This window comes from Paralichthys olivaceus, chromosome 17 (genome assembly GCF_024713975.1).
Source record: "Paralichthys olivaceus isolate ysfri-2021 chromosome 17, ASM2471397v2, whole genome shotgun sequence".
Classification (NCBI taxonomy): Eukaryota; Metazoa; Chordata; class Actinopteri; order Pleuronectiformes; family Paralichthyidae; genus Paralichthys; species Paralichthys olivaceus.
This window is the reverse complement of record NC_091109.1, coordinates 8,595,116-8,620,016: the sequence shown is the minus strand read 5'-3', so window position 1 is coordinate 8,620,016 and position 24,901 is coordinate 8,595,116. Positions and strand designations below refer to the sequence as shown.

Sequence of the window (24,901 nt, the reverse complement as noted above, 5' to 3'; positions counted from 1 at the left end):
AATATTGCACAGTAGCAGATTTAATTGGGGTCTCAAACTTAACTCAAATTGAGGTGAGACATCTTAGGAATCTAGTTTTTATATACATACAGTATTGTAATGTTTACTTCTTAATACTGGTATCGCCATCGGCCCCCAGAAAGTCTATACTATAGTCCACATTCTACTGCTTCATTTGAATCCTTGTCTGCTAACCTTCAGGTAACCAACATTGTTTGAACCTGCAGCTGCTTACGTTCAGCTCACTGTCAGAGTAACGGTAAATGACCAAACTCATTCCAAGTAGAAGTAGAAGTATTCTTGTGTTTCCAGATTAAACAGAGTTAGCTGACGCTTCGACCAAAGACACATACGTCTGCTCCCTCTAAACCCACAGCCAAATCTGGGTCATAGCTGGCTTACTACACTGACACAGCCACGAACGGACCGACTTGGCAGACTACCTGAGAAACGATTTACCTCTGCTTTGCTTCTTCTGCTACTTGTGTTTAATGGCTCCACCATCTGTGTGGCACACAGACGTATTTGTTGGACAAGTTGGGATTGTTTTCACTGCTGCTCCCTGAAAGTCCTCCACTTGGATTTGTTGCCTCTATTTTCTGTTTGTTGAGAGCATCTTTATTCCCAGTGGGTTACACTGCACTGCTGTAAAATGAATTCCTGCAGGGATTTTGCAAGAAAGTGAACTTGTACCTCATGAATCAAACTGTATCTGCTGTACCCCCCCCCCCCCCCAAAAAAAAATCTGTTCTAACAAGGACAATCTGTTAAATATGCATCCTGGAGGACTGGACTTTACATAACCCAAAACATCAAGACCTCTCCACCTCGCCACTCGGGACGATGCGGAGTGTAAATATTTAGATCCAACACAGGAAGCGTGGAGGCCCCCCTCGCGACAGCCGAGTGTCCGCGGCCAGCGAGAGCGCTGCTGGGACTGGACGGGATGGGAGGATCCACGAGGAATTCAGGAGGGCATATGGTTTCAATACCGCATCACTCACTCCAGAGGCAGGGAGGAGGACAGGATGGATGGGGAGAACATCCGTCTTGTGGAGCGCTCATGGGGGGAGAAGCAAAACGTGGACGGTGCCCCCATAGTTTCAGACCACCACAGCGTATCCCTGATAATTCACTTTCTCCAAAAACACATGATGATCTGAGGCAGAGAGGCAGCGACCTGTTTGTTTTTAATTACTGCAGAGTGCAACCTTCCACACAGTCAGCTTTCTGTTACTTGACTGTGTGTTTTCTAAAAATAATTTCTCTCCTCTGGCTAAATTGCACACTCCTGACCTGTGGTGAACCACTGCACTAAATTTAATGCAACTTTTTTCAGAGTTTGTTGCCATTTTGTCCGTCAGAGCTATTTTCGCGATTTGGATTTTTATAAATTTGGCAATAGAGCTTTGCTTTGACATAGATAAGTGTCAGCTAAGCATCAATCTTATTAAATCAACCCCTCGTGAGGTTTTGTGTCTTGTTGTTTCCTCAATTTTGCAGTGTTAATTACTTGGATTAAATATGACATGATATTAAATGTCTTCCAGATGTCATAAGAGGACAAATTCTTCCAAATACATCTCTGCAGCATTTGTCTTCAGATAACAATGTAATTATAGGTACAACTACAAGGCACGAGTAGGGAACTGTTGGATACACTTGTGCCAAGGTCCCCTTATGAAACCACATTTAAATTCACAATATCAACATTTTTATTTGGAGCTCATTAATATCAGTCCCTTAAGCAAACCTGAAACCCTTTAGTTTTCATTTAAATTCATCAAACAGTCTCTAAGAAATCAAGGAAAAACATCCCATGTTAAAGAAAGGGAAAACAAATCCTGCATCCACCCTCTAATCCAGATCTGGATTAGAGGTTCTCTCCTGACCTAAACCGCATTTTTAGGTAGGTCAGTTTTTTTTTTTGCATAATCCTGCTAACTAACAGACGGACAAAACAGAAACATAACCTCCTTGGTGGAGGTAATAAATCAACTGCGTATCTCTAACCCCCAAAACAGACACATTTGAGGACAGAGCAACTTCTCCTTCTTTTCTTGTGTAGTCAGGAATTTTGTCTTTTAAAATTTCCATTTTCACTTTAGCGCATTGAAGAGCATGCAGGATTATTTCCACGGCGTCCAAAACCTCTGAGTTTGGTGTTGGGCAGCGTTTTCTACTGTGTGCACATTATGCACCTCTAAAAGAACAATACAACACCTTTTAAAAGGTAATTTAGGGTTTTATGGGCAAAGCAGTCCGGGGAGGTACTGCGAGTCGGGTTGGGCTCTGGCTGCGGGGGAAGTTAACAACCATCCAGGGAAGGAATATCACGTCCCAGCGCAGCACAGGCTGCCTGCGAGGCCTGTAATTAGGCCTATCCAGTCATTAGCTGCACGGCTAAAAGACTGACCACGCTAACAATATCGCTTAAAGAATTATAATAACACAGCACTCCGCCAGCTGTGTTTTTTCATCTGTCTCTCCTCCCTCCTCCTCATTCTCCTCACTCCATCCCCGCCCGACCTCCTTTTGTTTACTGTTGGAGTAATTAGACGTAGTGGAGCTCCCTCGCAGGGTTTAATAACCTCTGTGATGAAAGACAGGAAGAAAGATAAAGCTTCAGTAGCATAGTGGCTGGTGGGAGGGAGACGAGAGACAACAGTGACATTCTGCTTTCATGTCTTCTTTGCCAACGGGACTCTCTCCTTTCTCCTTCCGGGGTCGAGGACCCAGATTTTATTTTAAACGTAGGAACCCGACTTTTCTCTCGCTGCCACCAGCTCGATGGGAGTTCATGTAATTTCTTCTGTAAAAGCTGCAATCTTTTTCTCTAGAATGAGTAATGAGATGAGAAATTTGTAGAGCAAACTATAGACTTACAGTAAAGTGGTTTGGGAGATTGTGGCCTGTCAGACGTCACACACACACACACCCACACGCACACAGATACATACTTCCTACGTGGAACACCCAGGCTATAATGTCTGTATTGGCGTCATCTGATTCCTGTGTTTTCCAAACGACGTGCGGTAGAGTTCTAGTTTTCCTCCTGACGGAGAAGAGTGTTTCAGGTGTTTCATGAATGGTAGGTAGTGCAGTGAAGGGTTAATATCAGCCCAACACTCAAACTGTACCGGACATCAAAAGTCTCAGTGTTAAAGAGCCACAGTGCTTACGTTCAGTGAGTAATGTTTCCTCTGCCATTGAATAGACAGGGTGGGAACGAGCCGCCGGTGTCCCACCTCAATGAATTCAATGTGAATGGGTTTGAGTGCAACGTTTTTTACTTTCACACGGCCAACCGGATGTTTGCCCACTCACAGGGAAACATTTCCAGGTTAAACACAGTTAGGTAAGCTGCCGCAGTGTGGGAGTGGAGCTCAGTGCCAACGCTGCTTTCTTTCCATTTAATATACAAATATTTGGTCTTGACATCAGTGTAAGAAACGGGTGAAATATTCCCCCGAACTGGAGTATCAGTTGTCATTTAGTTGGTTTTCAGTGTATCGTCAAGTCAATAATGGTGAAACTTGATGAAAAAGAATATTCTGTGTATACAATGATTACTATTAGAAAACTGAATGTTTGCAGTGAACGAAAGTTAAGTCACAGTTCTTCGGATGAATAGGTGAACTTTAAATGTTTAGATTAGAATTTAATATATTAAACCATGCCTACTTTAATCAGTTATTACCAAATGTTATGCAACTATTGCATAATAAAAAAACTCAAATTTTGCATTTGCAGTTTCCCCCTAGAGGCACCGCAAATCTGAGCCTTTACTCAATGAAAGCCCACAGTAAATATCAGCCTTATTAGAGACTCACAGACTGTGATTGCTGAGAGGTGAAGGGAAAATAAGTCATGTGACTGTGAAAAAAAGATAAAGGGGATATATTGCTTAATGTACTAAATAAAGAAAAACAAGATCAACTTTCAGCAGGTGCTCATCCAACAAAACCCTGTATAAAGTACGTTTGGGTCACATATTTACAGAAAAAACAATGAGAAAATAAAGGTCTTCTTTTCTACCTAGACCCATATAAACAAGCGAGAGAGGACAACACATCACAATGCAAGTTCTAAGAGACATAAAGTAAAACTGGTGTGTGTGTGTATGTGTGTTTTTGCATGTCATGACTGAGTAGAAGCTAATAAATATTAAATAACAGTCACTTTTACTGAAATTCCTGCAACACAGTAAAAAGGAAAAGATGTCGGAGGTGACATTATCTCAGAGCGTCACTTCCTCTCTCTATAAACATCACCTCAAGTTCATATCAGGCCAAGTTGCTCAGCCTTGTTCTTTAAGGGCACTTTTCCTCCAATGTTTCCTGTTTCCTCCTATACAAACACTTTACACACTGAAGAATGCACCTCACAATGCAAGAGACAAATATTTCAGTGTCATAGTTACAGGAAAGATCAGTGTAATTCTGTAGCAGCTGGTCTGGGATCAGTCTGTTTCCTCATTGGTGAAGGTCTCAGTACAGTAAATCTGTTCATACGGCTCTTACAGCTGTTGAAGAGGCAGGTCAGTCAGTCCACAGGGAGGGAGGACAAAAACATGTGACCCAGTATCCATGTGCATCATTTACACTTTCACATATAATCCCTGTGTTTCCACATTAGCACACGTCCAGCAAACTGTCTTTCCTTTCAGAAAGGAAGGAACCTGAAACTGAGGGAAACACCTGATTGCATGTGACAGTTATATACGGCCCTTTGACCTCACCCCACCACTCGTCTTGCAAAGCCAGACTCATCGCCATGGCAATGTGTCAGATGTGGAGAGCGGTCTGGCTGCGCACATTATGACTTGGCTACAGGGGGAATAAAAACTTTAAACCCATCACCATCGTCTGCGGTGGCCCTAAGCACGGAATGAAGTGATGGTGCCCCTGCAAAATAGTGTCGGGGTGGGAGAAATGCATGTGAGGAGGTGGTTAGGGTTGCTAAAATATCTAAAATGGCTCATTTACAGCAAAGAAAATTAAACGAAAAAACTAATAAAATTATATTCAGAAGAAAATTACTACCAAAATATTGTTTTTAACTTTATGATGTACTTTGAACTTTGGGGACGTGTCGTCCAAAAAATCAAATGGAATAAAATCACTGTGCTCAAGGCTGAAGTATTATTTAAGACATTGTTGGGCCACCAAGACACTTTGCTTATGACTTTAGGTGGTCAAGGTTGTCAGAGGACTACTCCCTCCTGGATTACAGTCTTTTAACAATACAGGACCTTAGTCGTTGCCATAAACTACATTCTCTCTCTCTCTTTATTTTTCTCTGGGAGGTTTGTGAAGAAGAAAAACTATAAAGGCCAGACAGTGAAAGTAAGTAAGCGAGAGAGAGTCCTCGAAGAGTCAGTGGAAAGTTGGTGTCACAGTCTAACAGTGTGTTGACTGATGCCAGCAATGACCTTCTCGACTGTAAAAACCAAACGTATACCTGGGACTGACCGCCCCGGCTGCCGGGCAGCTGCAGAGTGGAACAGACATAATTAAGAAGAAAGTGCAGAGCGGGAGAGCCCATAAACACACGTGTCACTGCGTCACCACCTGTGCTCATGCCATGCAACATTTAAATGCAGATTCTGAGTGGAATGTGGCACTTTCACACGCTTTAATTGGAATTCTGTTTTAATTGCTGTGTTTTGCTGTGTGGCCTTCCATTAGCAGTGTTTCAAGGGACTTAAGGGGCCCCAGGCCAAATAGACCTGCGGGGGCCCCAACATCAAACCAAAGCAAAGTGCAAATCCCGACCATCATCCCTGGAATAACGAAGCTGAAAAAGTGCATTGTATTAATTGTTTTAATTTGTATTTGTCATTTTATAATTGAATTCTAATTATTTGCACTTTGCCCCTTCCATACCTCATGGGCTTCTGTAGCTCCTCCTGTCTGCCCCTCACAGGGAGCAGAAGTGCAGAAACATAACACTAAATGTATTTAAATATCGTCCTTCATCCCTACCCACGGCTCAGACTCTTGTCTTCAACCAAACCTCTAACATTGTGAAGATTTTGTCCCAAAGTGGCATGGGGCCTCATTAGGGGGTTTCCAACCATGGTGTCATTGCAGGTTCCAGTACAAAGCCGAATATAGAGGTTTATCAGCTGAGGACAGTCATTCATACATTCATGTCATGCTGGGCCCTAACAGGTCTGTGTATATCTTAAAAGATACAGTTTCCTGAGGATGTCTGTTCTTCTGTTGCAGATTACAACAGCAGCGATCAGAAAACAGCCTGCAGACGGCATGAGCTCTACGTCAGCTTCCGAGAGCTGGGCTGGCAGGTAGCAAACATTTTATTCAGATTCTACATAGATGCAGACGAGTCCTATTGTATATGAGATGAACCAGTGATCCTCACAGTGACTGTGTTTGCTCAAAGCTAAAACATTGCAGGCTAAACAAACATTACAGTTTTCAAAATGAATTTGTTATATTGCTATTGATATATAGACACATGACAGTGCATGTAAATCTGGATGAGACTGATGATTGTGCAGCATTTTTTCTATATTCACACACTACAGTTCCACTTGACCAGATCACTACATAATATACACACACATGAAAGAATCCTGAGTAGGGGGAGGGGGTAGATTAAGCATCATGTACGTGTGTTATAAGGAAACGGACAGAGGAAGAAATGTTAACACAGCACTGACCAACGGGAGACTTCCAAGTCTCTCTCTCTCTCACGCACACTATGCACACACACACAAAGAGGGGGCACACTGAGAGGGAGCAGTGCAGAAAGAGAAGGACAAGCAGATGAGTGAGATGAGAAAGAGCAACAGAGTAAGGGAGGAAGGAGGAGAGAAAAAGGGTTTTCAGAGCGATTTCACAGACACTGGTGTTTGTACAGAATCTTGTCCTGAGGCATTGAGGTCAGGTAGACTCCTGAAGATCTAAAATGCTGCATCCTCATTTTAAAGGTTATAACTTTTACCAGGCCCATTCTTCATGTTATCTCATTAATAGTCCCATATTTAATTAAATCGTCTAATCATTATCATCTAATTCTAAGTCACTAATGTGTTATAATATGGATATTAATAATAATAGACCCTTTTTATCAGATACATGATGAGACAGCACTGGACCCAAAGGAAATTCAAAATGTTTGCTTTGATATTCACTCACTGGCTCAATTCATGAGGTTTAACTTTGGAGGCTGTAATTTGTGATGGTGTTGAACTGCACTGGATAACAATGATATGTGTTCCTAATATTTTGTAATAAAAACACCCCTCAGTATAGGTGTAACCCAGTACGGCTGTTATCAGCATTGTGATCATCCGTTTATAGTTCAATAACTACCATCACTGATGATATGACAAGGTGAATGTGAGCAAGAATATAAACCTGAACTCTCCAGTATTTCAAAACAAAGATACTGCTCTAATAGAATACATTCACTTTTTGTTTTATTTACTGGATTTCATTGATTTAATTGCCTTTTTTTCGTTGTCACATGTCTCAGGACTGGATCATTGCTCCTGAAGGCTACGCAGCCAACTACTGTGATGGAGAGTGCTCCTTCCCCCTGAACGCCCACATGAACGCCACCAACCACGCCATTGTGCAGACACTGGTAAGCCAATACACAGAAGGTTACCATACAGCCGTTGGGATTTGTTAATTTCAAAGTTTAAAGCTTATTATCTCTTGACAGGAGTCAATGTCTACATTACATAAACACCAGTGCTCCAATATTATACCCCCATACCCTGAGTGGAGTCCTGCAGTTATTCAATAAAGTATTATTTGTAGATTCATTCAGATGTAGACTGCATGGATTGATGCTGGAAGACACATATATCTACAGGAAGAGGCTTTAATTATTTCCTTTATTTTTCAGGTACACCTAATGAACCCCGAGAACGTACCAAAACCATGCTGCGCCCCCACCAAGCTGCACGCCATCTCAGTGCTCTACTTCGACGACAACTCCAACGTCATACTGAAGAAATACAAAAACATGGTGGTACGGGCCTGTGGCTGCCACTGACACCTTCAAGGACCAATAATATTTGAACTGATATTTAAAAAAAGGGTTGGCAAAGGGCTGCAGCTGCACCAGCGACTCCTGAGTGAGTTTGACCTCCAGTAGACACCAGTTTTCTGCACAAATCCTCAGCCTGCAAGGAAGGTCCGCCCTTTACGCGTTGTATTCCAATAATCCTGGACAGCTCAAAAACTCATTTGTCAACAAGGCAGCAAACTAAGTAGGGACCATTGAAAAAAAAAACGTCCTACTCCATTGCTGAGTCACCAAATGGTCAATCGCCCTCTTTACATGTGGAGTGGTCTTCCCTCCATGGGTCTGCAGGTGAATGAATGATCATGTGTGTGTTGCGAGGGGGTCAGTCTGCCTGTATATTATGTTTATGGAAGAGTGGGTATGGACGCCGAGGAGTCTACTGCACCTTCTCCCTCACTGAGAGGGCGACGGCAAACCTGAACTGTTGGAGGACCAGTCTAAGTGCTGCTTACTTTCCCTTTATCCATTCACATATATATACATATTATATATATATATGTATATATATATATTTAAAACCAAGTGGCTCAACTGTAGTCAGTGACAAACTAGTCAAAATAAATGGTTTGAGTCAGATGGAATAAAACACAAGAGCAGTTTCCTCTTCAGATGCTGTCAACCCAAACAATCTAATACTGACTGAACAATTGGCCTCATTTGTTTCACATTTCCTTCCTCTTTTCCTGATGTATTTTCTTCTCAAGCCATATTTGCCTTCCTAGAATATAATATGGACTGAACCAAAGTAACCGCACACTATTTTAGCAGTGCACCGCTGCGAATACCCGCTCCGTGTCAATATTTGCCGGGCTCACGCTGAGCTGCGACTCACCGGGCTGGTTCAGCTCCCGATGCATGTTCTGGCTAAACTGGTGTTTTTCCTCCTAAGAACTGAAGAATACAGCCTTATCCCTCCGACGTACCACAAATGGCCATTTCCACGTTGCTGCACTCACAAAGTTAACAAACGTTCCACCCCTGACAACTCGGGAGAGATCATGGAAAAACATTTAGCGAGGCACACCGGCCGACAGAACCGTTCCTGTGCCAGCTGTCTGAAATTAGCCCTTTGCTTTTTCAACCCTGAGGGTAAAATTATGTCGAGATGTGTGTCCAGTAGCAAACACTCTCCATTTGAACATGTTACTGTGAGCTTTGAATGACTTTTAGAGACCATATTTTAATGAAAAACTAATATCAATAAAGAATCAAATTACCTTACATGACTAACCAACTATAAAATTACAAAATATACCTCTGTAAGCTGCTGTTTACATTTGTGATCATGTTTAGACTGTTTTATTGTAAATACTTGTACATTGTCAGCTTATTTATTGCACCTTTTATTAAAAAAGAAAAATCACATACCTTAATAACAAAGACAGATGCAAAAACACAATGAAAACTTATTTTTGAAAAAATTTATTATGAAATCTCATGTTACAACTTGCCATTATTTACTCTTTTTTGTACAAAATCCATGGGTAGAGCACAACCCATGACTCACAAGGAAAAAAAACTTCTCACTGGAGTTTTTTTTTTAAGACCATGTGCTATCCATAAAAACTTTTACTGACAAAGAACTGCTGTGTCTCGCTGTTTGTGTACCTGGTTTGGACAATAAATGAATGGCACCCGGCATTGTGCATTTGCATGGTTTGGGCACATCCTTGTGTATGGATGCAGTTTGTTACATCGCTACATGATTAAACGCAGGAAAAGGAAATTAAAAGACTCAAACTGCAAATACCACTCAAACTTTTGACAGTTGAATCCCTCAGAACATGTTGGTTTGAGGGTTGATGCTATGACTCAGTATACAGGACACTAAAACTACACCTAACCAATGCTTACAGTGAGAATAGGAAAAAACAGTCAGATAATGGTTTATTTTGGTTGTATTTGGTGAATTAGCAGCTAAGATCAGACCCATTATCCATGTAGCAGAGTTAAACTCTATCTGTTTAGTCATGGTCCAGGTCTTACAGCCACTGAGAGAAAATATAACATTCAGAGTGATGATTGAGAACCATTCATCCATTATATATACTGCTTATCCTCTGGGAGTCACCAAGGGGCTGGAGCCCATCCCAGCTGACACTGGCCAAGAGGTTGGGTAAACCCTGGACGGGCCTCCAAGAAACAGCGAGATACACACCGAAAGACCACGGCCAAACCGGGATTCGAACCGGGAACCTTCTTGTGAGGCAACAGTGCTAACCAATGCAACATGCTGCCCCTATTTGGGACAAGGAAGAGCAAATTATGAAGATGGTAGATGCAGCTGGTTCAACCACAAAAACAAAATTATCATAGGAGAGGTGATGTGATGTGATGCTAGATAGCCTGGCTGATCTTGAGCTTATGTTCTTTCAGTTTTAACATTGCTTTATAAAAATGTCTGACCAGAGGAATGCTCTTAAAAGCTTTCACATATTTTTTTTGGAAAAGATGACTTAGAAAACAGTGCCATCGAAAAATTACATTCATAAATTTGTAGATATTTTGAAAGGAGAGTTCTATGGACACATTTGACACTTAGTTGCGTCTGATGGGTGTTTCCGAATGAACAGAAGAAGCAGTAAGTCTACAGATGTTCAGTAACAGAGATATGGAGCGACATGGTCCAGGCCTGAGAGGCTGAATGCCAGGAGGAGCAGAGAGGGCTGGAGGAGTCTGAAAAGAAGTCGGGTGCATGACTTAGATCTTTGCTAATTTTCTTTACTTTCCAACAAGCATGAGAAATTACTCTGATCTTTATTTTTCTCTTAATCACGAAGAGAAAAATGAAATCGGGCCCCTGTGCCATCTCAGACTCCCTTATCGACAATGAAGCCTCCGTCACAGCTCCCTCCAGCCTGTGTTTCCCTGAGAGTTAAGTCAGACAAGCTATTAGTGGTGTGGCTATGAAGTTCCTGCAACTTAACTCAAAAATCACATTCGGGTGACGCAAGCTTTTAACAAATACTGTAACATTAATGGCTCATGATTTAACAACAGATCCCATGTATAAAAAAAAAATTGGTATTTAAAAAAAAAAAGTCAAATGGCTACAGAAGTTTAAGTCAGAAACAATTGATTTTTAACCAGGAACATTTTCAGTGTTACCCTTTTAATAAACATTACCTGTGTGATGAATTCTGGTTCCGATCAATTGAGCAGTGCTTGCAGAGTGAATGTCAGACACAGAATAACTTCATGTGCAGACCCAACTGATATTCTCCACATTAGGAGACTTGAGGTTGAGTAACAGCAATGACAAATATATCAGATCCCAAACTGAATCATTCTGTCCTTGAACACGGAAGAAAGAAGAGACCGCCAAACCCGAGTGGAGAGAGATAAAGGGAGAGCTGGCTTCTGTATGAGAGCGAGCGAGAGAGTGGTGTCCTACTGGTCAGATATGCAGTGTGGGCGCTGACTTCACCGTCTTCTACAGCTCGTCTCTCGCCTGCCTCATGACAAAGCTGTGCAGGCTCTCCAGGTCCCGTCCTCCGTGGTGCTCGTCACCCTGGGTCCCTGCCCTGAAGATGATCAGTGTCGGGTAACCTCGTACCTGTGAAGGGAGTAAAAATCAACAAATGCTTTTCCATGTGCTTACTCAGATGGAAAAAATAAAATTTGATAGGAATAAACTAGGGCAGGTCTTTTGGAAAGACCCATTAAAGTTTATGAAGCTTACTTTTAGTAGAGAGGGTTGCACTTTAAAAGCATCTAGGAGGATTTTAATGAAAAACTAATACCAATAAAAATCAAAATGCCTCATATGACTATTGCAACTTTTATTAAAAAAAGAAAAATCCCATTCCTTAACGACAAAGACAGTGCAAACCATTGGTACAACACAACCATGACCCACAAAGACAAAAAAACTTCCACCATGTGGTATTCATAAAAACTTTTACTGAATAAAAACTGCTGTGTGACTGTTTGTGTACCTGGTTTGGACAATAAACGCTTCCCTGTACTGTGCACATGGAGGCAACTAGAGGTTTATTTAAAAACACTGCACATGAAGATTTATAAAAGTTGAGAACCACTGATTGCAGTGGCTTGATTTATATAGTGAGCCATGCACATACTTACAGAATACTTGTTGCACAGTGTGCGCTCAACAGTGCAGTCCACTTTGGCTATCTTGACATCAGTGAGGCCAGGAAACTCCTTCTTGGAAAGATCCTCCCATGTTGGAGCAAGATTCTTACAGTGGCCGCACCTACACAGCAGGATAATAAAGCAATTACATCATTTGAACTGACAAAAATACTTTGGAGAATTTAAGTTGAGGGTTTGACTCAATTCAAGACTCAGTCTCTTGACATTTGACTCAAATTCCTTTCAGGCTTTTAAAGAATCATACAACTCATCAAGTCCTCTCCTTTTACTTTGTGTTATTATATTGAGCTACCGATACTTTGACTTTCACAAATCATGCAGTTCATTCGCCCAAATCACACATGAAGCTGATTGACTCAGGGCTTCAGACTGTTTCGAGGTGGAGCTGAATCAGACACAGGTTATTACTAACTGAAAATAACAAATGTTAATTAATACTTAAAGAGACAAGCCTATATATAATATATATATTTATAACTATACTATATAACTTAAGGTTTCACGTGACAATGGGATGAAACTTGCCTTTAGGTGATAAAGCACATAGAATTCAAAAAGCATAAGTCAACTTGTAAACTTGTTTATTCAATGTGAAAGGAATAACACATCAATTCAGGAACAGGCAAATTAATATTCTTAAAATGTGATCTTACCATGGAGCATAGAACTTGATAAAGGTAAAGCCCTTGGCCACTGACTCATCAAAGTTGTTTTCTGTCAGGTCCAACACACTGGACTGTGGAAAGAGAAAGATTCTCACATTAAACAGTAGTAAATTATGTTGTGTTTCAGGTTTGCAGCCTGAAGAATCTGACAAGCACTGAATTAACACTTTTATCTAATGTGGAAATGTAGCTAAACAAAGTTTGGCTGTGTTCAAAACTGCTGGTTGAAGCATTTTTTCATATTTAATTCATGTTAAGGAATGGGTTCTTTGTGACTGAAATAAAAAAACACAGGAAATCTTTAGGACCTGCCCGAGGACATTATAAAGTGAAACAAATCCATTACCGATAATTGGCCAATAAATATATAAAATAATTGCAACGATGTAGATGTATCAAACCCTGTAATTGTAATTACGTCTTGACGTTTTACACTTAAACCATGAACAATGAAGAAAACACAAATACATTGTACTGAATTAGAAATATAAAAAGGATTGTTTTACATAAAATGTAAACATAAAAGTGGATCTTTACTTATTAGCAAACAAAAGCACAGATAAAGATCCTGTAAGCCTCATACCAGCATCAGTGAACAAATTATATTGACCAGCTACTTTATATTTAGAATGTATGAATATCTGCTTCATGCCTCCGTGCAGATTTCTGTACATCCAGCTTCAACCTGCTTCACAAATAAACCACCACCAAAAACCAGGAGATACATACAACAATAACATGAAAATAATCTTGTGTATCCCAACCCAGCCTTACCTCCTCTTTGGCCGGCTCATCAGTGGGGATCTCGTTTTCTTTTTGTTCGTCGCTTGGTTCCTGGTCTGCCTCCTCAGCCATGGCAGCCTTCAGCTGATTGTCCACAAAGTCTTTGAAAGAGTCCAAGTCTCTTTTTCCTTTGTACTGCTCTGTCTACAAAAATACACCAACACACATTCATTTCAGGAAGAGATCAATAATAAAAATACTAGTTAAACTAAAACAAACTTGATCTGAATGTCAGTACATGCAGAGTTCATTTAAAAAAATTCAAACGTTTTCCTCACCTTCTGTCCATTGTAAAAGAAGAGCAGTGTGGGATATCCCCGCACTCCGTTGTCGGAGCACACCTCATAATGCTGTGTGCAGTCCACCTATGAAATGAATACAGGAGCATGTGTTGTTTGAGTAGAATGATATAAACAACTGATTCCATTAAGTTGAGACACTGTGTGAAATGTAAACAGATCAAAGTACGATCACTTGTTAATTCTGTTCATCATATATTCAACTGACAACAGTTAACGTATATTTACTGTTTCACCTTATTAACTTCAGTGATTTCTGTAAAAAGAAATTATGCATATTCTGAACTTTACACCAGCAACACAATTAATAACAGTTGAACTCCGTCATTTACAATCCAGGATGGGTCAAGGTTCACCACTTTGAAAAAAAACATCATGGACTGAACCAAACTAATCAGGCAGTGGTGTAGGGTACCTGGCTATTTCAACATATGCTGCCATCCAAATGTTTTGGTTTTTCATCCCTGATTATTCAAACTAGACGATGCCACATCACACTCCGCTCATGTTTTTGGTTAGAGTGCAATTACTAGATATGACAAAGAATATCAGGCAAGAATAGGAAAGAGTTTCACTTTCAAAACCTCAATAATAAGTATCTTCCTTCATTTGCCAAATACTTACAGAGTGTTGCTAAAAGAAAAGGTCATTTTTAATCAGCATATTATCACATTCTGTTTTTTTGTGTTTTGAGCAGTGTCCCAATTCTTCTGGATTTCACCCATGTCACATTGCAGCAAGATCTTTTCAACTTTTACACAATCTGAAGAACCCACCTTCCCGATCTTGACATCATCGGAGTGCTCGAAGGTGGTGGCCAGCTGTTCCCAGGTTGGTGCCATGGCTTTGCAGTGGCCGCACCATGGAGCAAAGAACTTAATGAGATGAGCACCTGCAAAAAGAGAAGAAAAGCCATTTCAGAAATTGCAGATAATTAACAAGAAAATTCAACACAAATGGAAAAGAAATGAAAACATGAAAACAATAAAATACCTTTCAGTGTGTACTGAAGGGAAAAAAAGCCAAAATTCTGTACTAAAGTGAGGCTGAGCAACTTAATGGGTTCATATTTTTCATCTTGTGGAACAAAGCAAAAAGTTGACTCAGCTGCCATAAATTAAATTATAAACCTCTTACACTGAGATTATATGCAATCAATTCCATTTTTATTGCAGCTCTGTTGCCATAACGTGAAAAATGTAAACTCAGTTTCAAACGTGCAGATGTCATAAGAAAATATCATAAATAATCATTTATTTTTCTCCAAAAGTCAAAATATTCAACTTCGGCAGAGCTGGAGAAACATAATTTCAAGGAGACAATTATCGTGAGCTCTGTTTATTTCTGAAGTCCTTGTCTGAAACTCCAGAAACATGAGGTGACAGGATACAGGTGTTACAGTTGGTAATGCATGACTGATTGTGATTCAAGTATTTGTGTTGAACTGTCAGTTATGTAAATCGTGGCAATGAAGAGTTTCCATTCGCTAACGAATGATCCACAAACACCACACAGTGTGGCCAAAAAACTGAAACTAGGTTTCAAAGTGAAGACAAAACAGAACAAGTTATCTGTTGAGGCAGGATACAGCTGTGTAAATACACAAGATGAAGTTACCTATTCATTTGCCGAGCTTCGCTGTTACAACAGTATTCAAGTGAAGCATTAAACTGCACATTTTATACTAGATCTTTACCTTTGGCTATATGGGCCTTGAAGTTGAGAGCGGTGAGCTCATACATGCCCTGTTTGGGCTCTGGGGCTTTGGGGGGCTCCAGTTCAGTCTCTGGTTCCTGGAGAACACACAAAAACAACCACCAATGAACACCACTGTTCTCGTCCACTGTTCAGGGTCACTATAGTTTATGAACTTAAGTGAAAGAAAACAATTCACCTCAGGCTGCTCCTGGAGTGTCTTCAGCATCCAGGCCTCCAAAGACTCCAGATCTCTGGACCCCTGGTATTTCACTGCCTCCTGGTCTGGCTTAAACAACTTAAGCCTACACAGAACACAAAATATTTTCTTTCTTTGATTCCCAGTTATACGAGAAACTGTACTCCATGCACAAACGAGCTGTTATAAAAGTTTTGTAAATCATTACTCAGTGTCTGCTGTGTTTGCAGGTGTCATATTGCAGTGAGCAATAGCCAAGTTTTTAAAGGATGTCATTAAGATATGAAGAGAATATTTAACTAAATGCGGGTCAATGTGTCACCTCTGTCAATAAGTGATGAAGATAATTGTTTACTTGTAAGTAAAAGTTGTTTTTCTCCTAAATATCACAGCTAGTGCATTCTTTTTCATTCATTTTTCAGTTTCTGTTTGTGAATCAAAAATTCAAGTTGTCTAAACTGACTTCCTCCATGCCAAGAACTTACGTGGGGTAGCCTCTGATCCCATGGACATTGGAGCAGAACTTGGTGTCCTGGACGCAGTCTACCTTCACCACGTACACCTGAGGATCATCCATGCTGTTGTATTTGTCTGCCAGTTCATTCCATGCCGGCTGTAATCTCTGGCAATGGCCGCACCTGGACACAACAGTTGCATACACTCTTAAAATATATATTTTTGCCGAAAAAATAAACAATGAATCATGGATGGTTCACTCAACTTGACTCAACTGACCACACTTCATAAAGGATGACATCCATTATAGCCATGTGATAACAATGATACATAATAGTTTAATTGGTTTATAGTAGCATATCTGAGGCGTAGTATTCCTGGAATTACCACAATGCAGATGGTGGCCTACTACTCAAACATCTGCTTCTCCACTCTCCTCTGAATGAAACAAATGAATAAATAGACTTGCAGGCAAGTAGAACAGGGTCGAAGCACCCTGATGAAATTTGTACATGAGAAGCCAAGAGCATTAACCAACAGCAACTTCACAGGTGGTCTCCTTCCCCCGTCATCTGCTACTGTGATCCGCTGTCTTAGTAATCCAGCTGTTGTTGATGTTAACTGGCTTTCTGTCCATGTTTTCCTGCCTGTGACCCAATTGATATTGTTTACTTGGTGCTATTGTGGCTCCTGAGTCATGATCCTGTAAAAACAATACACCGTCCCTGGAGGATGTCTCTGCGTTCTGCATGATCCACAGTACAAATCAGATTAATTAACTTAGGTTGCAGTGAGTTCGATCAATCAGATCAGTCACCTGAGGCAAACATTAAACCATACACACATATAAATCAATCAACTCACTTCCATGTTTCTGGTTCTAAAGATACAGACAGGTGGGACACAATTCTCACATTTACAAAAATACAATACAGCTGAAGACTATGGACGGTGATTCCTTATGGGGGTGAATTGCTTTATATATTTTATATTGCTTTATATACTGGAACACAGACATAAAAACAATTAATCGATATTCAATTCACATACACTCTTCTGACAGAGGCTGCTGCAATCAGATCTAAGTGTTGAGAGAATCAAGGCAAATTAGATTAAATAATGGTCAAATGATTGTGGTATTAATCAGAAGTGATAGAGGAAAAGCTTGCATGACATACTGTGTGTTTTTTATGCTAAAATCTATTGTAGTTCCTAGTCTTTTTGAAAAGGAGAACAAGTTCTACTACTGATGAATACAATAGATTGCATAAACAAATTCTAAGTTTATATAAAACAAACTAAGGTAACATAATCCCTGTCATGAACACCAGTAGTAGTAGAACAAAGAAGTATTAGTAGTAGACAAAGGTTTGAAAGTGGAGCGACCTGATGGTTCATGAGGGGAAACTCGTGACCTGTAAAAGATTCTGATCTCCATATTCACTCTCTGTCTTTATCACCATCTCTTTCTCTTGCTCTCCATTACAGGAGAGGAGGTGAGACATTCCTGGGACCCTCGTCATGGACCTCTGGAGGGTCCGTGGACCCCACTTTTGTTCCCACTGACATAACCCTGTTCAATCAGTGGCTGCCACGTAAGCGCAGCTTCCCAAACTACAACTTTGCACGGTGACCGACAGTAACTGGTTCAAGTGAACGAGCTAATGGCAACAGACACGTCTGGGTGTTTCAGTTTGCGGATCAATATTCACTAGAAACTTTCAATAAACTCCTCCAGAGAAAAGTGTCTGCACCGAGGCCCGGTGTGTAGAAAGTGCCCCAATCCGTTGTGCTGCAGTTGGCTAGCAAACCGGCTATGCTAGTTAGCAGCTGAGCTAACGACGCCGGTAGGGAAAGGACTGTGTAGCCGACTAGCTTGTGCGCTAACTAGCTTGCGTGCTAACGTACCAGTGAGCTGCAACTTCAGAAGACATGAGTTCGCATGTTCGGTGCATGTGAGGGACACGTTACCGAGAGGGCACGGTTGCTGTCAACACATGCAGTTAACGTGATCGTGGAAAACTTGGTGACTGTTCACTTACCACGGGGCGTAAAACATGACAAAGTGTGGAGCGGTGGGCACCGCCTCGTTGAACATCTCCACCGTGTATGAGTGCTTGGCGTGTTCATCTTCTTCTGCATCCGCGTCGCAGAACACACCGGAGAAAAGCAGCGAGGCAAAATAAATACACGACAACAACGCCGGTGTGCGATTCAGTGCAGGAGCCATGGTGAGCGTGTGTGTGTGTGAACAGTGTCCCTGCTGGTGTACTGTAAAAAAAACCACGTGCACGCCCCTCCGGCAGAGTCGCTCTAAGAGGAGGCACACTGTGGATGAGGAGCAGACATGGAGATCTGTGCAGGAACAGCTGTGAGAGAACTCAAGATGTTGTGGAGATCTGCGGATCTGCGTCCAATCGCGAACAAGTGCCGGCATTCCGGGAGTATGGAAGCCTGTGTGGTCAAACTTTAGCGGAGGGGAGATGATGCGTGACCGTAGTTAAGGTAAAGTTGATACACCTGCGTAATTCTCATCTGACATTTCATTTTATAAAATGTCTTTGAGGACAAACAAAAAGTACAATGAAAGAAAGAGCTTAACACACTGCAAATTAAGAAATCACATGCTAATAGAAAAAACATGTGCAAATTAAGAAAACAACCTCAATATACAGGTAAATACAAAACGACAACCAAAATGTTTCCAGGGGACATTTTTCAAGTCATTTTCCCTATTTGGAAGACGGTTCTGTATTTGCATGCGTTGTGGCTGTTTGCAGGGTATGTGTCATCAAATTGATGGATTTGTTTTCTTAATTTGCATGTGTTTTATAAATTTGCAGTGCGTTGTGCTCTCTCGGCCACTGTCAAAAAGACCTATCCAGTGAAAATACTCAGTCAAGTCAGTTCTATTTATAAAGTGGCAAGTAATCATAAGCTGTTTTCAGACATACACTGAACTCCAGATCCTCTCCTGACATTCTCCAGAGGGGCTCTATGTGAGAACACAAATGTCAGAATGAGAGGCTCCGGACTTTCTCCAGGGTACCTCCAGCCAGACCCCCTTGAGAAAACTAGGCCATGTGAGAACACAGCAGGAGATTTTCCTCAGAATTCACCTCAAGTGAGTGGGCATGTTGACGACCATACTAACAATGCGACAAAAATGTAAAAATAAAAGCTGTTCTCAGACATGTCTTCCGGAGGAACTACAGAGAATGGAGTCTGGATGGTACCAGATTAATTCCGCTGCAGAGATCACATGTTTTTGTTTGAACTCTCTTGATAGCTTTGTCTGTATCGTCGATGTGTGTGGCACCGCTTCGCGGGATATTCCCCCACCCCCACTCACTCACAGTGAATCCAGCAGGATCTCCCACTGAGTTCTGACATCGGCCCCTCTGGAATTTCTGCAGATTTTATACTTGGGGGCCAGGCGGACAAAGTCTGCAGAAACTCTGGAGGATCTCTGGAGTCATGTCTGACAGCCGCTAGAAATACAGTATATAATATAATACACACACAACTAAGACTTTAACTAAATAGAACAGAACCTTCATCAATTCATATGATTCGTAGCACCTGTGTTTACCTTCTAGTTCCTGTCAAAATGGCTGCCATGAAAAAGGACTATTAGACGCTTTGATGAAGAATTTAACAACTTGGTTGAGCTAAGCACCAAAATGCGACAGAAATATATAACGCTGGCAAGTGGCAGTGAGACGAGATGTTTACCACTGATGTAACCATGCAACTGTGACCATTTGTTTCACATCTGACAAGCACATTAACACATTGGCTTGTTAGTGATTACCGTGAAATATCAAATACAGCAGGATTGATAAGGTTTTAGCAGGCTGCAGGCTGTTTTTGTTGAAATGAAACTCAACATTTCTTGATCACCATCTTTTAACTGGTTTAATTGTGGAAACTGGGGTTGATCTTGCTTGACCTTCGCAATGACTTCACTTGTCTTGCTTGATTTATAACAGGGACCCGACTCGACTTGCTTGATTCACACCTCATTAACATAGGACCTAAATAATTAAGACCATAATCAAGATAAAGTATGTGAAGTTAACCAAAAGTCAAATGTGAAATATTACTTGAAATCTTTAAGGAAAGCCAATGAAGTCATTCTAAGAAGGGTAGTGAGAAAAACATCATCGGGATGTAATGTGAGAGACATTTAGGAGTTTGTAGTAACACAAAGCCAAACTAGTTGATTATAAATGGTTCAGTAAATTCCAGCTGGCTGGGGCTCTTTGGCAGGCAGTGCAATTTTCCTTCACACCTAAAACTGTCTTTCTACAACAAATTGGCCTGTAATAGGTAATGTTATAAATTTATTAAGACATCCAGGAGAAAATGAAATATTATGAAAACAGACTCTGGAGAGCACAAAGTTAACATTTTACATTAACTATGAAAATATGGGCACTCAGGAGTCACATTAGTGCCGGTTCACATGGCAGATGGACAGTTGCTTTTCTACACCGATGGTCAAGTATGAGTCACTTAACCTCCTCATCACATCTGGAGAACATTTTTAAGCAAATGCAATCAATCCAATTTATTACATTGGATAAATAGTGCCTCTTGTGGGGGCTTTAGCCTTGTGCAATGGGGACAGTGAATATAAATCGTGCGTCTATTCCCACGATTAAGAGTGTTTGTGTGTATCGGTTCCCAGAGTTCCAAGTACCTGCTCGCTCGCTGGATTAACAGCTCTTTGGCAAGTCCTCGCTTTTCCTTTCCGCTTTTAATATAGACGTGATTTCATGAAACCAAATATGTACAGAATTTCTCTTTAATCATCCCCCTTTTTCCTTTCATGTGGACAACAGGAAGAGTGGGAAGAGGGACCGAGGAGGTTACGGCATGGAAACGGAGGTGTCACCCCGAGCGGCACTATGGTAACACTTTCCAGACTGTGGAAGCTCTTTCATAAAAGCAGGTCTTGAATGTCTATATTCTAAAAGCGGGTGAAAATGATCCTACCATGCACACTCTGAGTCTGAAGTTACATATATATGTGTTACAGAGGTGTTTATGTGCTCTGTGTGTAGATGAGTGTGTCTGTCAGTGCTTCTGAGGCCCCTAGTGTCAGGAGATGTCCCGCATGTTCCCTAGACAACCATTAAAATTCCATCGTTAAAAACGCACACACATACGCACGCACGCACACACACAGACACACACACGCACACACACATGCACTATTTTGTCCACAGGGAGTACAGGCATTCAGTTGAGAAGCAATATACTTGTACGAGACTCCCTCACAGAGATAGATGATGCTACAATGACCCCAAGGCTGACAAGGGACGATCTTTAACCTGTGGCTGTAAAAACTCAGATGTACTTTCTCTTTGAAGAACTTTATGAAATGTTCTACCTTTTAGCCGTGACCTCAATTAAAGAGACAAAAACAACCCTCCATTCCAATATTTTCTCAAGAATGCCACTGGGTGACAGGAAAAGGTGGACGTTTTGAAAAAATAGAGAAACGTAAATGTTATTTAAAGAGAGTTACAGGATAGGATTGATAGCACTTATTGGACCCAGGCTGGATGTGCTGCTTCATATGCTTCACATATGAATAGAATCTGGACCAGATCTTGCCTGGATCCATAATCCTTATCCATTCTGGACCCGGCCAGCAGTGCAAGTGGACTACGATCAGTTTCTGTTTTGTGGATCCTTTAAGGAGCCTATGAAATGTCTGGAGCATATTTTTTGTGTGAACTGTTGCTGTTCTCATATTCCTGCTGTCATTAGTCTAATGTCATATTCCAGCTGCTGCTCACTCACCCACAGTGAAACACAAATTCTTTCGTAGTTAATTGAAGGTGTCTACTCACAGGCCAGAGTCTGTCACAGGGGCTTTATAGTTGCCATGGCAAGTCAATAACCACACATCACTATTTAATCTCAACATGTCATATAGCTGTGATAAATATGACCAAATTGCAGCCGACACGCTTTACATTTGTCCTGGTGAAGTGGAGGTCGCATAGTTGTGGTCGTCTACTGGTTACCCATTGTTGATGGATAGGCACCTTGCCAGGCCAGCTGTACTATTGTGGTAAAGGAAAAAAGAAAGATTTATGGACCCTGTGGAACTGAGGGCATTCTGAGTATTGTCTGAAGTGACAGGTGAAGAGTTCTTTGTGCATGTGTGTGAATTTAAAAACAGCCAGCAGTGGGTTGTAATGCTTTATACAATTCTATCTAATGTATTATGTTGTAACTTGTGTAGAAATGAAACCTTGCAGTCATCACTTGAATCTCTCATTTGTCAGGTGTGTTGAATAATGTGAGGACCGAGGAGAGGACTGCTCCATGTGTTTACTGGTTACTTCGTGCTCACTTTGCTGCTGCTACCTTGCTGGTTAGAACAGTCATGTATGATTATTACCACCCACTCAATTGTTGTGTGTGGACCGACAACCCAATTGCATTTGTAGACTTGTGTTATATGTCACAATGTGTCCCTGACGACCCTGATCGGATCACAATCTGTCCTTATGTGTCCTTATGTGCAATTACGCCTTAATAACAAATTTTTATACCATGTTTACATTAACTTGAAGAAGGAATCAATCTTCTTTCCTCTGTGGAACAAAAGGAACATTGAGAATGTTGAACAATGTCATTGGGTGTCAATTGTTTTGAAGGGTAGGGTGTGGATTCAAGTTTCCATTAAAGTTTGGGTGTTGCAACAACCTTGACACCCACGGGTGCAACGCGCCTGTTCAGAGCAGTCTCAGTGCAACTGAGCGTCATGCAATCCAAAGCCAGACTTGTTTCCATCCATAATACAGAGACGAGTCATGGCCGCGAGTATCATATCCGGGACACAGGATGTGACCAACAGAGGAGAACCAATCTCATTTGCAGACAGCTTTCTGGAGCCACTTCAGCAGGCACCTGTGCTGGGAAAAGACAGCAGAGAAAGGACTCTCCCACATATTTGGAGCAAACCCAGAAAAAAACATTCAAAGGATGGAAATTGGGACGCACCTTGTCTTTTCATCTGGGTGGCTAAAAGAGGGCGAGATGAAGTTAGACAGTGTATGAGTGGAGTGGAAGAAGGGAAGAAAGTGAGGATAAGAGGGAAAGGAAGAAACAGTGGTCATGTTTAATAAAAGTAAAGAAAGCTGTGGGATATTTAGAGAGTGGACAAAAGCAGAAGGAGGATGAATGATATGAGGTGGCTGCATTGGCTGTGCATTACCTTGACAGCTCCTGCTGGATCCCAAGTGTTATGTTCTACCACGTTCTGCTGGATTCAGCCAGATGACTAAATCTGTGCCATTTGTCCTGAGGTGTCCACACAATTGGAATGACTATGATTTTCCACAAGGCCACTGTGTTCAGAGGGTCAGCTGCGTCCCACTGCAGGAAACTCCCAAAATAAGCTGTACACAAGTTGCACAGTGACAGACAAAGCACGTTTCTTCAAAAATGACCTTGTGGCACATTTGTTTTGGAACAAAATAGAGAAATTCAGACTAGTTGTGAAATTAAATCACAAAAAGCTCAAGCATGGATAACAGAGCCTGTGATTAAATGGTCATGATAAAGAACCATGAACTCCCTAAAATGACCAGGAAATTTGATCTAATGTGTACTTTGATGTTTTGGTTTGGCCCATGTCCCATCCACTAACATGAAGGAGATAGGATTTATGATCTGTACTGCAGTCTGCCACCAGGTGGCGATCAAAATGCTTGGGCTTCACTTCTAGGGAGCTTTCACATCCTCCACCTTTGTATACAGTCTATGGTGTGAGCACCATAGACTGTATAGTTTTATAGATGTAGTTTTAAAAAATAAATGCTAACTTCGGTGTGAAAAGGGTTTGAGGGACAATCAGACACACTGGAAAGGGGGAAGAGGAAATGCTGGAAACACATGGAAACAAAATGGAAAAAGGTGAAACCTAAGAACAACTGGAACAGCACAGCTGTAATAGTTACCTTCCCCGGAGAAGCAAGACAGTCAATATTAATCAGAGATGAGGTCTTCTTGAAACTGTTTTCTTTCTTTGGAGACTCTACATGTTTGCTTTCATTAGTCTTGTGTCTTTTTGGTCCTGTTGTCATCATAAATCTCTGATGTGCAATAAGCTGGTCTTCTGTATGAAATTTTAGATTTCTCTGGGACATTTGATGCAATTTAGCTACTGGTAAAATATTTAAGGGTGAAAAAGCAAGGGTTAGATGTTAAATGTTTATTTTTAATCATTTTTCAAATGTACAATATGTTAATTCGACCTTGAGGGGTCTCTTAAACTAAACAATAGCAAAAGACCTAATTTGATGACCTCGTCATGCAGTGTGGGATAAATGCAAATGAAAATCCACCTGAAACAACTTCGGTATAACAAGTCATTTCTTCAAAAATTACCTTGCGTAAAATTTCTCTCAGTTTGAACATTGTTGGAAACATTTGGGTTAATGTAAGAACACATGTCAACACAATAGTTGGTTTTAGACATTTTAATGAAGACTTGTCACATATTATATCTCAATTAGATTTCCTGTTATTGTTTATATAAGGCTATTACTGATCATAACACAGTTGTAAGAAGCCCTGTCATGAGACTCAGGCTA

General features: G+C 41.0%; 2 protein-coding genes and 1 long non-coding RNA gene across 3 annotated transcripts in view; 2 read left to right on the top strand and 1 right to left on the bottom strand.

Moving 5' to 3' along the window:
• The window catches only part of bmp6 (bone morphogenetic protein 6), a 39,883-nt gene extending 30,233 nt beyond the window's left edge, over positions 1-9,650 (top strand). Inside the window, exons 5-7 of the mRNA XM_020087429.2 lie at positions 6,234-6,310; positions 7,507-7,617; positions 7,885-9,650. Of these exons, the coding sequence (XP_019942988.1) occupies positions 6,234-6,310; positions 7,507-7,617; positions 7,885-8,034 (338 nt within the window). The 3' untranslated portion in view covers positions 8,035-9,650. The remainder of the gene's footprint in view (positions 1-6,233; positions 6,311-7,506; positions 7,618-7,884) is intronic.
• On the bottom strand, positions 9,474-18,749 carry txndc5 (thioredoxin domain containing 5). The gene is made up of 10 exons (XM_020087430.2): positions 18,323-18,749; positions 16,310-16,462; positions 15,825-15,930; positions 15,627-15,723; positions 14,707-14,822; positions 13,910-13,996; positions 13,623-13,775; positions 12,837-12,919; positions 12,154-12,283; positions 9,474-11,623 (listed from the first exon to the last, which is right to left on the bottom strand). The coding sequence occupies exons 1-10, from the start codon at positions 18,715-18,717 to the stop codon at positions 11,501-11,503; spliced, it is 1,443 nt and encodes a 480-aa protein (XP_019942989.2). The 5' UTR covers positions 18,718-18,749; the 3' UTR covers positions 9,474-11,500.
• On the top strand, positions 18,663-24,414 carry LOC138405272 (uncharacterized). Its single transcript, XR_011238964.1, has 3 exons — positions 18,663-18,785; positions 19,229-19,404; positions 21,128-24,414. It is a non-coding gene; the product is annotated as an uncharacterized lncRNA (long non-coding RNA).
• The last annotated feature ends 487 nt before the right edge of the window (positions 24,415-24,901 follow it).

What these genes read in the sequence shown, in the direction of transcription:
- txndc5 (XM_020087430.2), bottom strand. Translation starts at nt 18,717, where the DNA reads ATGCCGGCACTTGTTCGCGATTGGACGCAGATCCGCAGATCTCCACAA. An exon ending in ATGATGTCAAGATCGGGAAG is followed by an intron (nt 13,997 to 14,706) that starts GTGGGTTCTTCA and finishes TTCATTTCATAG; the next exon opens with GTGGACTGCACACAGCATTA. An exon ending in ATGAGCCGGCCAAAGAGGAG is followed by an intron (nt 12,920 to 13,622) that starts GTAAGGCTGGGT and finishes CTCTTTCCACAG; the next exon opens with TCCAGTGTGTTGGACCTGAC.